Genomic DNA, 15,662 nt, shown 5'->3' with positions numbered 1-15,662 from the left:
TATAGGAGGAGAAAGTAAAAATAAGTTAGAATAGGCTATGCCATTTTTGTATGTTCATCGTCAACTGGTTCAAGATTCAAGAGATTCAAGATTCAAGAGAGAGATTCAAGAGATTTATTATACCATTAAGTAATAAATACAATAGGTAACGTCAAACTATTCTAAAATAAACAAACCAATGCATATAAATAATGAAATGTTCATCATTACAAACCATGCTGAAAAACGGTTATCGACCGTTAGAAGATAAAATAAATAAATCAAGAAAATAATTAATTCGCGGTTAGGACTAATAAATCTATGATTATCATGAATCACAAAATTAGACAAAGATAAAGAGGCTATGCATATAATCAATGCATATTGCATAGCCTCTTCAAGGAAGTTATGTGGAGTTAACTGTGAAGCTACATGATTGTATTTACGCCACAATCAAAAAACAAAACAACTCTCTGCGTAACGAAAGAGAATAAACATGGAACTGGATGTGTGAAAATGAAATGAGTTTGAAAAAAAAAATCAAGAGAAAATTATGGCGAAAGTGACGACATGGTGACTATAAGCGCGAAATTTCAGGTTAGTGAATTAAATAATTTGATCGCTGATAAAAAATCCTGCGTTAAGCGTAGTGTAAAATGCAATCGAAAATTATATTTAAAACCCTGCCAATTAACGGATCTCAAGGAATCAGTAAAGGAATGTTTGGACTCTGAAATCACGACTTATGACGATGGGTATGTAAAGTAGGGTTAGGCCTATGTGTTTATTTGTTTCAAATGCAGCACAGTGTTAATTCAGTTTTCTATTTATTACACAACATTTTCCAAGCTTTCTCACTTTTTTCCATTGTAATATTTACGTCAACACAAATTCAAATAGTAATTTCATTTCAACCAAGCCAATAAATAAGTTTGTAGCATTGTTTCCTTAAATTTGAAAAAATAAAATATTAACAGCAATTAAATCATCCAGCTGATCATAATGTAAACAAATAAGTTATTTCCTTCATAAGGATATGGGAACTTTTTTTAAAGCCACTGGGGCTGAGCCCAAGGGACTTTTTCTAAAATGTAAGGTCAATTTGCAAATCTACGTACCTAGACGAACATTTTGGTATATAATATTTGGGGTTTAATCTTAAAACAAAAAAGCCATAACTTATTGTGTACATAGTTTCATGTGTAACCTAGCGTATTAACAATATAGATAACTTAAGTTAGATAAGCCTAGGCCTAAATATAGGTAGGTAGGTAGCCTATATGATGCCCCATACATAGAAACCCTAACTTACTAGGGGACCAGTGGGAATTTGGGGCTTTTGGTCGGGGAGACTTAAAATGTGGTTAATGTTAGGGAGAAAAGGGCAGTTAAAGAGTTATAAAAAGGGTAATTTATGGGTAACTGGTGTACTTGTTGCTCACAATTGAGCATTTTCAAGTACCTGTATTACCAGGAGTTATTTTAAATCTAATAACAGTCATAATTTTCGATGAGTTTAAAAGACTTCAACTAAAAGCTTATGTAACTAAGCTGTTTATAACAGTTCAATATTAATCAATATTTCTTGTAAATTTTTTATAATTTTTTAGAAGCTGGGATCTTTTTTTTAATGTTTCTACATATGTCTCCTGAGTCACCCATACCCGCATATATCTAAGGTGTGTTTGTGTATGTGTGTGTCCAGCTGATGAAATTTAGTATTTGGTTGGGTAGGAATCCATGGTATTTTTAGGCGGTTTTAATTTTTTTTAAATTTTCATTTTTAACAGTTATTTTTCAATAAAAACCGATAAAATGACAAAAAACTATCTTTCACGTAAACTGCCTGAAGGATTTTGACTAAAATTTAATACGTTGTACTGTAGCCCTTTCAACTAAAAAAAGAAAAAACAGTACCATCAGTAGAAAAACTATAGTTCAAAAGTTATTGTAACTTATGTGAATTTCCTATGAAGACCCATAAAAAAAGAAAGATTGATTAAAATTATGTTTGCCATCTTAGGCCTATTCCTTATAACTCAAAGCAAAATGGTACAACTCCCATTAGCTACGCGCGCACTATGGCGGCACGGCATGGATAGGCGGTATGGCACAGACGGCATTTTTAAGAGGGGGTACGCGCATTAGGGCGGCACGGGTCGGGACATCCGTACATCCGCAATTTAGTACAGTTGACAGTCTGTGAGCTAAAACTTGTGACTAAAGATGGATGTAGATAAAGTGGTGATAGTGGGTTTAACCCTCCGAGTGTCCATAGTTTAGGCCTTAATGTCCACCTATTTTTGGCGCATTTGCAAGGTTTTATTAAAACGGATCTGAGAAGCTTAAAACAATGTTAATTCTACTGTTCTATATACCATTTTGTTTGGAAAATCATGGGCTTCAATATCATACATAAAACATAAGGAATATTTGTTTCAAAAAAACTTTTTAGGTGAAAAAAAAATTATTTTGGAAAAATTGAAAAAAAAATAAGTTTGCGCTCAATGAAATTGTATAAATTATAGGCCTATAAATATTTGAAAATAGCCACTTTGTTCTAAATTTTATGAGGATTACAAATATATAATAATATAAGGAAGTAGATTTGCAAATAAATAAGTTATGGGCAAAAAACAGATTTCAGTACATAGCGTTTAGCTAAGAATGCATAGCCTAACCATAGCTAGGAATCTGGCTGATAATTAACTTCAATATCACTACCAACTTCATCCGGATCGTCAATAAGTCCTTCAACATCACTAATATCATCGTCTAGTGCATTACGTATATCACTAGTACTGTCCATTTTTACCACTAAAAACGACGATAAACGTACTAAAACACACAAGTCACCCATGTGAAATAACCAAGTTGTCTAAAACACGAACGTCAGCTGTCTGCTACAATTACGATCGGCTCGGAGAACATAAAGCGCTTAGAGACAGACCTCTGGAGAAAGCTTAGAATCTAACGAAAAGAACGATACCTAACTCGATCCAGTTCAATCCGATTCAGTCAGTCATAGAGCCTTCGCCGTAAACGATGTTCGTGTGTAGAAAAATCAACGCGTGACACTACACAAAGTGTGTCGTGAGTCGATTTTTCGACGAGTGACGCTCGGAGGGTTAATTTTAGCAGAGGAAGAGGAGACAAGAAGGCGGAAGCAACGATTTTGGATACACTACATAAACAGGAAAAGACTAAGTTTTGGAGAGTTCCACACCTTGTATCTGATCTTGTAGAGGATGAAGTGTAAAACCTACCTGATTGTTTCATAATACATCCTATTTCTGCCCATATATTTTCACGCCGGACGTTATTAAAATATTCCGGATGTCGCATGTTGTACAGTTTCGGATATTTCTCAATGAGAGCAATCAACTTTCTAACATCTATGTTTACAACACTGCTACTTTGACAGAGACCAGTTGAGAATGGCAGAAGTCCCATGCAGCCCGCCCGGTCGGTGAGCAGTGCTCCCGGTCGGTACGGGCGGTACGGCAGCTCGGAAATGTCCTAGAGTTCTGTCTCCCGGACTTTTTAACAAACAGCCAAACGTCTGTTGCCGGCCGTTCTGCCGTAGTGGGCACACTCATATTACATTCAATGTTATTAACTTTCAAAAATTGCGGTGCCGGCCGACCGTCCGTGCCGTGCCGTCGTAGTGTGCGCGTGTAGCTATTGCTGTAAAAATGACGGTTCAAAAGTTATATTGCAACTTTTGTGATTTTCCCCATACAATTTCATAGTTACTCTTAAGCTTACCCATGATACAGGCAGTTTATTTTGCTTTTATTTTAGTTTAATATTGACATTCATGCTGAAATAAATAGCGTGATAAAATACATAATATGTCTTTTAAGGCATATTATGCCTTATAAGGACATAACCTAAAAAGTATTAAGGGGATATGGCACTGAAAATGCTAATTTCCTTAACATTATCACTAGTTCTTTCAAACTTATACCATGTGTTTTATAGGCATAAGAATAGGTATAAACATAGTTAAAAGTAAATTTTTTTCGTTAAGTTACACCCTTAATATTTTTTTTTGTTTTTTTTTAAGTAATTAACTAAATTTGATGTAACTTCAGTTCTAATTATTGGATTTTAATCATTAAACCATCAGTTTGCAGGGAATAATGCCCTCTAAATATTTAGGTAGAATTATAACAATATCTTTAATTATTAATTTTTTATGGGTCATTTTGTAATTAAAAAAAAAATAAATTGGTTTTCTGTGGAAATAAAAAAATCTTTTTTAACTTTAGAATTGACATACATTTACAATTCTACCTAATTATTTAGATAATGACATTCTAAACACTTGGTAAAAATTTGAATCATGTAGCATAAACCGTTTTGAAGATATATCAAATTTAGTAGTTAAAGACGCCAAAAAACTGATTAGCGGGAATCGCACGCTAAAGTTACACTTGGCAGTGTAACCATGGTGATACTTATTGTTGAGTTATGGATCAATTTTTTGTTTATGCAAGCATTTTATTATTATTTATTATATTATTATGTAATTATTACTTAATTATTATATAATTAATATTAAGAATAATGATAATTATTATTATTATTACTAAAATAAGTCAATGACCGGATTTTTTAAAAATATCTTCCGTATTTTTTTCTTAGCCTAAGCACAAAAAATATATTATTTTTATTTTTGACCAATTTTTCTTATTTTTAGCATTATAAATAAAAACCCCCGCCGCAGCAAACCTGCAGACTAAGCGAATTTCCATTTGCCTGATTGGATTTACACTAAAATGTCTCCTTAAAAATATCAGATTTATTCCCTATTTAAATAGAATCAGTTTAACACATACTTAGGTTTGCTGCAACAGGGAGGGTAAAAGTGTTTTTTTATGTAAAATGTTAATAGTTAGTAAGAAATTAAAACATTTTCCAAATTTGGGCAAAATATGTTTATAAACAAGCAAACTACAACAGTTTACTTATTCTCCATAAGAATAACATGGGAATTTTAAATTAACAATTTCTCCGTAACCATTAGCGCATAATAACGCTTCAATATACTAAATTATTTGTTTTTTTAAGCTCTACAAAATAGTTAAGAAAGAAATTGCAAAATTCTATGTTTTTTGGGTCAAAAATTTGAAAAACCCATTTTTACCCCATAAAAGCCCCCATAAACCCCCGTTCCCATGGTCCGATCATGCTGGTTCGCGAACTCGTTCGAATAAACGTAGGTTTACACATTTGTACCAAATTTCATCAAAATCGGATCATTTTTGCTCAAGTTATCGTGCTAACGGACACATATATATATAAATATATCTATCTATCTATTCTATATTCTATCTATACTATTATAAAGAAGAGGTGGTGTCCGTGTGTGTGTTTGTATGAGCTAATCTCAAAAACTACTGGTCGGATCGGGCTGAAATTTGGCATGATGATAGCTCACATTCCCGATTAACATATAGGCATATTTTTATCCCAAAAAATCCTTCGGGGCTCCGCCCCAGTGGCTCTGGAGTTTCCCATGTTAACCTTATGAGAAATGGAATTAATGAATCTTAACAGCTGTTTCAATTAAACAAGTTGGTTCTGTTCTATGATGTTCAATAGCATTAAAAGTTACAAGGATTACCAACAGGGTTCAGCACTAGCACTATTATTTCTTTTACATTTATGACAACAGCAAAAGGTGAGTGAGCGTAGCGAACGAACTTCAACCTGGAGGCGAGTGAGCGTAGCGAACGAGCTAACCTGAAGGCAAGTGAGCGTAGCGAACGAGCTAACCTGAAGGAAAGTGAGCGCAGCGAACGAGCTCCAACCTAAAGGTGAGTGAGCGTAGCGAACGAACTTCAAAAAGAACCGAAATTTCTTAAACCATGTCCTCACTCATAACTGCTATAAGCATTTGATACTTAGGCCTATATGCCAACCCCGTACGAAGGACGGGTACTCTGCTAGTACTATTATAAAGAAGAGGTGGTGTCTGTGTGTGTGTGTGTTTGTATGAGGTAATCTCAAAAACTACTGAACAGACTGGGCTCAAATTGCACACAAATGAAGCTACAGCTCCGAGGATACATATAGAACTATTCCCGCTTCGATATTGTCTTAGGGCTCTGCCCCGTGGGCTTTCAAAAAATCGAGGTGAGAGATTTAAAAGTAAATATTGATTGATGGTATCCATGGTAACAAAGAACAAACCTACAAAGTTTAAAAATGCAAACAAGCAGAACTAACTGTCAAATGAATTTTTATTTTATAATTCCACACAGCTGGTTCAAACATATTAAATACTGCACGAATATTAGAACAGAGAGGGTAAGGATTATAAATTTTAAATAATGATGTCACTAGCCCGAATGTAAACATTATTTAACATTACTTAAATGGAGCTGTCAAACCATATGTTAATGTAATTTAAATTTCATTAGTATGATTCCTTCAGTTACTTCATTTGTTTATGTTTATGATCTATTATACTGAGTCTGTTCTAATATTTGTGATATGCTGTAATAATATTTTACAGGGAATAATTTGTTGTAAAAAAAATTTTTAATGGATATAGGAAATAATTAAGATTCTATAATCATTGCCGTATCAACCTAGGCTCTTATCCTGAGTTTAATGAGGTTTATTTTTTTATTTATTTTTGTGTAAATAGTAATAACCCCCCTGCCGCAGCAAATCTATAGACTGAGCGATTTTCCATTTGCTTGATTATAATTTCACTAAAATATGTTATTTGGAACTATTGTGATAGCTTTTCGTTTGCAGTGCAAACCATGAAATACATTCTTTTATTATACCTTAAAATCTATCTTTGGTTTTGTATCGTAGGTAGCATAAATAAGTAATTACAGTAAGAGTTAACAAAAACGTACTATTAATTAATTATCAAGTTAAGTAGTACAGTTAAATTTTGTTTCGAAATTTGGCATTTGGAAAACCATTTGGCATGTTTCTAAGAACCAACATTGTCTCTTTTGCATACTGACCCCGTTGCAAGGCACGATAGCTGCTAGCAAATACGAATAGTAGCGCTGATTTGCAGAGCTGTTCAAATGGCGCTACTAATTAATTGTACAAACGGGATTGATTTGTTTGGTATCTAATATGAATTAGAGTTAATCATGTACTACCACAAAGTATTCTTTCTACATAAATTACAATTCCATAATACCCCCACCGCAGCAAACCTGCAGCCAAAGCAAATTTCCATTTGTGTGACTTTATTTTCAATTAAATCTAATTCAATAACATTAGGTTTAACGAGTACCTAGGTTTTTGCTGCGTACAGGGAGGGTAACGAAGTGTGATTTTAAGGAACATATCATTAGCTCACTATGAAATCAATACATTTGCCAAGTTTGATAAAAATCGATCCATAAACAAGCAATATTACAACAGTTTACTCATCCTACTAATATTATAAGTAAGAAAGTTTGGATGTACGGATGGATGGATGGATGTTTGTGACAAGTAAACGCGAAAAATACAAAACCGACAAGGTTGAAATTTAGTATGATGATAGCTGACATTCCCGATTAAAATATAGACATATTCTTACCTCAAAAATCCTTTCAGGCTCCGCCCCAGTGGCTCTGGCTCTAGAGTTTCTCATGTAAACCTTATGAGTATTCATATTTAAAGAAATTAAAGAATTTTGTCAGCCGTTTCAACTTCACAAGTTGGTTCTATGATATTAAATAGCATTAAAAAGGTATAAGGCTTACCAACAGGGTGCAGCACTATTATGTTTTTTGTATTTATGACCACAGCTAATTTTAAGCAACTAGCAAAAAAAGTTGTGGTACACAATGAGAACTTAACTTTTTTCATGGTTTAGGTGCAGTGGTAGAAAATTAGGGCTATGGTAGATAAACTGTAGGACACTATAGGATACCGTATAAATTAAAAGACCAAATTTTCTTACACCGTGTCCTCTCCCATAACTACAATAAGCATTTATACTTATTATATGCCAACCCCGTACGAAGGACGGGTACTCTGCTAGTATATATATAAATATATATATATATATATATATATATATATGAATTTGAACGGATGGTGTTTTTGGCCTCTAGGGACCTCAAAACGAAAAAAAAAATCGGTCCCGGGTCCAGGTCTTACCATGAGTAATACGGTAATAGCTTATTCCCTATATGGGAAATTCGCTAAAAATAATAGACAAATTTAAAAAATCACTTTTTTGAAAAAAAAAATCATTATTTCAGTGCCATATCCCCTTAACAGAGAAAAAAATAGGCTTATGGCTTAAAGTGTTAACCACACTCTACATTTTTGTTAATAAACAGTTTCCAAACCCTACCAATGCCTCTAAACCACATTTAGAACCTTGTTTGAAACATTTTCAATTTAACATCTATTTCAGATTGGATGGTATTATTTTGAGCTTCAAAAACATCCAAGTGTACACTCTTGCTGAAGATATCCCAGGAATCCCTGAAATACCAGTCAACTATACCGCAGATGTTTACGTTTTTAAACCCAAAGTTGGAAGTATACTTACTGGTGAGAATTATAACTTAAGTAGCCTAGTAGTTAGGCCTAGTATTTTTTAATAAGGATTGTTAATAGATATGATTCAACCCTAATGTGTTGATTTAAATTGCATTGCCAGAAGACTGAAGGGACGGACAGCTGTCACAGATTTTCTAGAATAATGTGTGGATAAAAACTGCCATCTAGTAGTAAACTGCATCATTATGACCTACAGTCTATGCTAAAAAATAATTTAAAATTACAAATAATTTTTTTTATGACAGCAATGTGGTTAAGGCCTTCTTGCATTATAATACAGTAGGACCTTGATAACCTATTTCTGTTATCTCAAATTTTCCATAATTTCATTGAATTCCAGCAACCTGAAATACTTTATTTAACATTCATAATACGTCAAATTGTAATATTTCGCGATCAATAATCTAAACTCAAAGTTTATGATTCACAAGCCTCAATAACTCCAAGTTTACCTTCATGAAGTTCTAATGATGTGCCTACATTAGGCCTAATCAAAGTTTTATGCTGCAAAGAGTTGTTAATGTTGTCATTTCAATTCAAAAATAAACTGCAATCACTGAAAATGATTGATTACCTACTATGTTGCCGTGCTCGCCGAATTGGCTGCAATTGGGAGAAATTATCATGGATGTTGCCACGGTGGCAAGATATGGTCATGTATTATTCCGTGATGACAGAATATTGCCACAGTTAAATACAACAGCCTCAGGAGTTAAAAGCTTCTTCCCTATATCACTAAAGAAAGCAATTTTTTCAGATAAAATTATTCCCCTATTTGTGGTAATGCAAAGATACATTTTTGATTGTTTACCACTATCACCCTACTGGAAGTTAACAAATCCTGCTGGTTTAAAAAGACTGAATTTTCTTCCAAGGTACAGAGTTTCCCTCCTGGAGTTTTTCTACGGGCCTATAGGCCTGCTCTTCACAAGCAGTGGTCAATGATAGTTAGTTTACTTACACAAGGTCTCAAACAATCCTATTGTTTCAGGAATTGTGAACAAAAAGAGTGAAGACCATATTGGGTGCCTTGTCCATAAATTGTTCAACGTTACTATTCCACGACCAACAACAATTGCTGCCGATGAATGGGACGGAGCTGATTTGAGCATTGGTGACAACGTGACCTTCAGCATTGACAAAGTTGACTTGACTGGTCACCTGCCATATATTAAAGGATCTATCAACCAAAGGTGAATAAATATTTGCATGGATGGTTGTTTTTCATAAAAAAATCTTACATTTAATATTTCTATAAATGATTAAATAAAACTTTTAGTTAGTTTTAAAGCACTTGTTTTCCTTTGATGCCCATCTATGAACTAGGTCTGGAATTGGAATTGCATTTGACTGAACTGGCAGCTGTCGACCACTTGCAGCAACATTGTTAAGGTATATTCACAGCTGCTCTACTGTGTATCTTTCTATTTACCTTAGGTCTGCTACTTTGCCGGCTTGATTTTTCCTGTACCCGGTCTGAGACCTTTGACTTTTTCAATGTGGCTAAAAATTTGGAAATATGACCGTTAACAAAGATGAAGCTCATTTCAAGTTTGATAGGAGACCCTGTTTTAAGAATCAAACTTTTAAATACCAAGGGCTATAGAGGGGATACAAACGAGGCTGATTCACTAAGCTTATTTTAGGGATGTAACGTACAGCAGGGGTCTCCAACCTCTTTTCTCAAGGGCTGCACTGTAAATTTTTGGAGGAAGGTATATTTAGTTGTGGAAAGTGGAAAACACAAAACTACACTAATTACACAAAACATTAGAATATTTTACTGTCACTGACAGCATTTGGAAATGTGCACATGTGTTTCTTGTGCCAGTTCAGATAAGCCAGCTATCCTTTAAAAAAATCCTAAAAATGCTAAGAATGTGTTTTAATTTGCCTATTGCAGGTATAAGATTGTTCTGCCTCTTCACATTAAAAAATAATATTAGTTTTGTCAAAGTTATCTATTCAACTACCAGTGATGACCAACCAGCATTTTGACTAACCTGCAGTGTATGCAATTAACCATTAAATGGACATTGGCCATTTTGTTGCCTTGATATACCGACTCTCGTTAATTCCTCCTGGATTATAAGTCTCGACTATTCTCAGTAAGCTGCCTCCCTCTTGATATCTTCCTAGGTTTTACCTTTCTCCTTTATATCTTCAATGTCCTTTTTAATGTGTTTCTAGGTCTACACATTATCCTGAATTCCAGCAGGGTTTGTTCCTCTCCAATGGTTCTTTAGCCATATCTCTTTTTCCCTTCCGCAAGGTGTATCTTACCTATTTCCGTTTATTTATATTGCAATTTCAATCAACTCTTGATTTGTTAGCTGCCACAGATCTTCATATGTTATTGTTTCAGGCCACTTTATTATTTAAATCCTTCATAGGCACTTGCTTACACATTCTTGCATCTTATTAGTGATTGGTATAATACATTTCTAGGTTTCACTCAATCATCAAGACATTATTTTGTATAAAATGACATTTAGTGCTTCCAATTATTCACGCTTAAATAAATTACTGATTTTTTACCTCAAATTTTTCTGTTTCAGCTAACAAACTACTAGGAAAGTATTCCCCAAAAAGTCAGCGAAAAATAAAATTAATGTAACAATGAAGAAAAAATCCTCTGAGGACAGGGAGGGAAGCACCATATCCTTAAACACAGATTTTGAACAATCATTTAGTAAAATTACTTTCAGGAAAAAGGACAAATTTCATAGCTCTTTGATTATGTCAGATATCAATGAAGAGGAAGATGAGTCATCCAAATTTTTAAATAACTCTGATTTGATGGATGATAATAATGGATGCAGTGCAAAGAAAAAGAAAAGGAAGAAAAAACGGAAAGATAAGGAATATCTGGACAACACACTGAACAGTAGTAAGGATGGTTGCCATGGGGAAGAGGCTGATGCAGGTATGGTTGTTAATGAAGGGGCGGATTTCATTTCAACAGAGCCACAGTGTTTAACAAGCACCACCCAAAATCTCAACCGGAAGAAAAGAAAAATCAAAGATAAATACCTTTCAAAAGATGTACCACAAAATGAAAGAGAAGGCGACGGAGGTACTAATGAAGTCAATAATGATAATTGTATGGAAAATTCAGATACAACTGATACACCTAGTAAGAAAAAGAAAAAGAAGAAGCATCATACTAAAGAAGAAGATTTACAAACTGAGGCTTTAAACATAGATAGTGACTTTTCAAGTACACTAAAAGATTCAAAAACTATTATTCCAAAACAGTTTCAAAAGAAGAAAAGAAAACATATGACATCGGATGAAACCAACCCAAATTTAAATCTCAATGAGAGTTTTCAAAAAGACAAAACCGCTAAAGACCTTCCAAAAGATCTACATGAACGTATTCTCACTGAAGGAAGAGAAGGTGATGGAAGTACTAATGAAGTAAATAATGATAATTGTATGGAAAATTCAGATACAACTGATACACCTAGTAAGAAAAAGAAAAAGAAGAAGCATCATACTAAAGAAGAAGATTTACAAACCGAGGCTTTAAACGTAGATGGTGACATTTCAAGTACACTAAAAGATACAGAAACTATAATTCCAAAACAGTTCCATAAGAAGAAAAGAAAACATACGACATCAGATGAAACTAATCGAAATTTAAATGTCAATGAGGGTTTCCAAAATGACAAAACTGCTACAGACCTTTCAAAAGATGTTCTACATGAATGTATTGTCACTGAAGGAAGAGAAGAAGGAAGAGAAGGTGACGGAAGTACTAATAAAGTCAATAATGGTGCTGTGGAAAATTTAGAGACAGCTGATATACCAAGTAAGAAAAAGAAAAAAAAGAAGCATCATACAAAAGAAGTAGATTCAATCAAAGGAAGGGAAGATGAGAAGAACATTATATTATCCCTACAAAGCAAGGCTTTAATCGTAGATAAGAAGAAGAGAAAAGATATGAAATTTGATGAAACCAATCCAGTTGCAAATATCAATGATAGTTTCCAAACAGATGAAACTGCTACAGATTTTTCTCAAAATTTACACCCATCCAAAAAACTTAAGAAAAAACATAAATCGTCAAATGAAAATCATTTATCAAAGCAACCCTCTCTGGAAATTTACAATGGCAATGGTGCAGAAGATAAAAATGAAAACGTCCCGAAGAAAAAAAATAAAACCCATAGTAATAAGCTTAATTGTTACGCAGATATTCCACCTAATGACTGTAGTTTAGAAATGGCAGCTAACAAGCTTTTGGAAAGTAAAAAAGAAGGCCAATGCTCCACGAAAAAACCGGGCATTGAATTTTCGGGAACTATCGACAGTAATTCATTAGCAAAGGAACCCAGTAAAAGCAAAGCTATTTCTGAAAAATTGAAAGATAAGAAAAGAGTTGACAAAGCTACATCGAAGAAGAAGGAAAAGAAAGTTAAGAACAACTTTGAAACATTGAAAAGCAAATTACTTAAGGCAACCTTTGGTAAACACAAAAAATCAAAAGATAACCACCTAAAGTCAGCCAAACACAAAAAAATTGATGATTTACAAAAACAATTGTTGAAACAGGCTTTGGGGCGTTTAGAAAAGCCGGAAAGTATACAAAAGTCAAACAAACCTCAAATGAAGACTGAAGAAAATATCAATGACCTTAGAAAAAATTTTCTGTCAGAAGCTTTTAGCACCATTAAAGATTCTAATGAAAAGACTGCAAAACTTAAAGCTAAAGCCAATATTCTTGAAAATAAAACTCTTAAAAAAAGTAAAAGCGAGGATAATAAAACAGAGGTTAAAGTGAAAAATAACCAAAAGAAAAAACCTGAGATGAAGGAAAATAAAATAGATAAACTGACGGATGTTTTGATCTCAAAAGCATTAGAAAAAGTGTCGAGTTCTGGTGCAAGCCATTCATCCCAAGAAAATATAAATAGTTTAAATGTTAAGAAAGAAAAACCAAAGGACCAAAACCTAAAAAAGACTAAAGAAGATAAACTAAAAATCAAACTTCCAAGTAAAAGACCAGCCCAACACAAAGGTTTAGAGACAAGTGAGGAATCTGAAAGAGAGAAAATGAAAAAGGCTATGTTAAGTTCTGCACTGAAGAATTTAGATGTAGGATTAAAAACTTCAAATTTAAAAGTAAGTACCACTAAGAAAAATACATAAGCTCTATCGCAAATTGTATAAGTTAAAATATTTCATCACAAGGGCGGAAAGTGACTCTTTTCAACCCGAGCTCAAGTTTCACGACCAAGGCAAAGCCGAGGTACACCGGATAAATCGATACCTAATTTCAATACATGCGATTGCACACAATGAAAGTTTACTGTGTCAAAGTTAACTTTGTTTGTTAACAACAGCTGACTTTTACTCTTCTGATTGATTGATTTGATACTCCCTAGGACGTAAAAGAGCTCATTTAAATTTTGATCTTGACTGTATATAATAAATGCATTCTCCGGGTATATTTTTTTTAAATAATTTTTCTCATGCACTAGTAGTTTTCTGTTTTCTCCTCTCAGCCAATTTAGTTAGCCTATTTCCCTATTTGGCATGTATCCTTTTATGTGTCACATTTAATAAGAGTCTATATAATTTTCTTATCTAGTCTTTTAACAGAATGAGACACAAAATCACCCAACAAACAGTCATTAGGCAATAAACTATCAATTTTACCTATTTTGTTTCTCTATGTTCTGATACAATCTACTGTATTTGTAATTAGAGACACTAACTTGGGCGTTGGATGTATTGGACTGTATGGACTAGAAATTGATATGGATAGAAGTAGAAGATGATTGTAAATATTTTTGTTTTGTCAATTGCAACCAATCTTTGTTATTTGTTTCATTATATATGCTACCTTATATATGTATTATGTATCTTCATTGTATAAATTTGGTCTTTTTTAATTAATGATGAAATATTGCAAAATATTTTCTTAGTTCATGATATTTCTTTGCAAATTTTATTGACTGGGAAGACCCCAAAGCTCCATTAACTGTAGCTTCAATGCTCATTTATTTGTAATAGCTCCGAAGGATTTTAATTCTTGTTGAGCTGATAACTTAACTGAAATAATGCCATATTTACGGAGATAAACTTATTTCTTCAGGTCCAACAATTTTTTAAAAACGTCTGACAGCTCCCCAATATTATTCAAATCATTCACTCAAGGTTGACCGTAGCCAAAAACGTTGTAAGGTCTAATGAGCAGGTGGGAGGGGCCAAAGTTTTACGTGTGTATGCCTTGTTTTCTTGAGAATAACTTACCTACTTAAATTATGATCTCTAATGTAAATTTAAGCTGATAAATTTGATTAAGTAAAAGTCTTGCCAAAGGATCGGAGCTATCCACGTTCGTTATGTGTGCATTTTACTGACTTGCAATCTTTTTACTGTAATAAGTTATACATGTAGTTTTACATATAGTTGTACACCTACCTATTGGAATAGTTGAATTTTGAAAATAGGCCTAGTCTTTTGTATGCAATTTTGTGCATGTATCTTTAATTATATATTTTAATCAGGACTTTTTTTAGCTATTTTTCTGTTTTTTGTTGAGTTTGTTTTTATTTTTACAAGTGCAAATGTAAAATAAATATACAAATCTAGGAAGTGTATATATTTTCCATGAAAAAATGTTGCTGTACATATTTTAGTGTTAATAAGTACAAAGCTAAAAGTAAGGGTTGACTAAAATATCAGTTTAGATTAATATCTTACAAAATGTTTTTTATTCTTAACTGTGTACATTTATTTTTTATCACAAATTATACTTAGTGTTCTGATTATTATATTGATAATAATAAATTGTAAACCTGTTTTCCAAGTATATTCATTTTACCCGTTTTTTTACAGTAAACTTAATTAAATTGAAAACAACAACTAGGTATGCTATAAAAATAAATACGAAAGAGATCATTGTAATGACTCAAAATTTACAATGTTAACATATTATATTAATTGCACACATTCTACATTCCCTACAACTATTGAAGGAATACCGTATATGAAAAGATAAATTAACATTTTATGGGTTGACGATCAGGGCCATCCCTAGGGTTGGCGGCGCCCGGAGCAAACGTGGTCATGGCGCCCCCTCCCCCCCCAGTAATAGTCGCATTCGAATATCTTAATAGTATGTATTT

At 33.3% G+C, this 15,662-nt stretch overlaps 1 protein-coding gene across 1 annotated transcript; it reads left to right on the top strand.

Moving 5' to 3' along the window:
* Window positions 1-557: 557 nt before the first annotated feature.
* Window positions 558-15,312, top strand: LOC128994808 (transcriptional regulator ATRX-like). Its single transcript, XM_054419602.1, has 4 exons — window positions 558-734; window positions 8,375-8,514; window positions 9,515-9,716; window positions 11,082-15,312. The coding sequence occupies exon 4, from the start codon at window positions 11,143-11,145 to the stop codon at window positions 13,675-13,677; it is 2,535 nt and encodes an 844-aa protein (XP_054275577.1). The 5' UTR covers window positions 558-734; window positions 8,375-8,514; window positions 9,515-9,716; window positions 11,082-11,142; the 3' UTR covers window positions 13,678-15,312.
* The last annotated feature ends 350 nt before the right edge of the window (window positions 15,313-15,662 follow it).

This window comes from Macrosteles quadrilineatus, unplaced genomic scaffold (assembly GCF_028750875.1).
Source record: "Macrosteles quadrilineatus isolate MER2022 unplaced genomic scaffold, UCM_ALF_1.0 Scaffold_5__1_contigs__length_97177068, whole genome shotgun sequence".
Classification (NCBI taxonomy): domain Eukaryota; kingdom Metazoa; phylum Arthropoda; class Insecta; order Hemiptera; family Cicadellidae; genus Macrosteles; species Macrosteles quadrilineatus.
Note: the sequence above shows the minus strand (reverse complement) of the source record. Positions and strands in the feature narration are given on the sequence as shown.

Excerpts from the sequence above, each read along its gene's own strand:
- LOC128994808 (XM_054419602.1), top strand. The coding sequence starts at position 11,143 with ATGAAGAAAAAATCCTCTGAGGACAGGGAGGGAAGCACCATATCCTTA.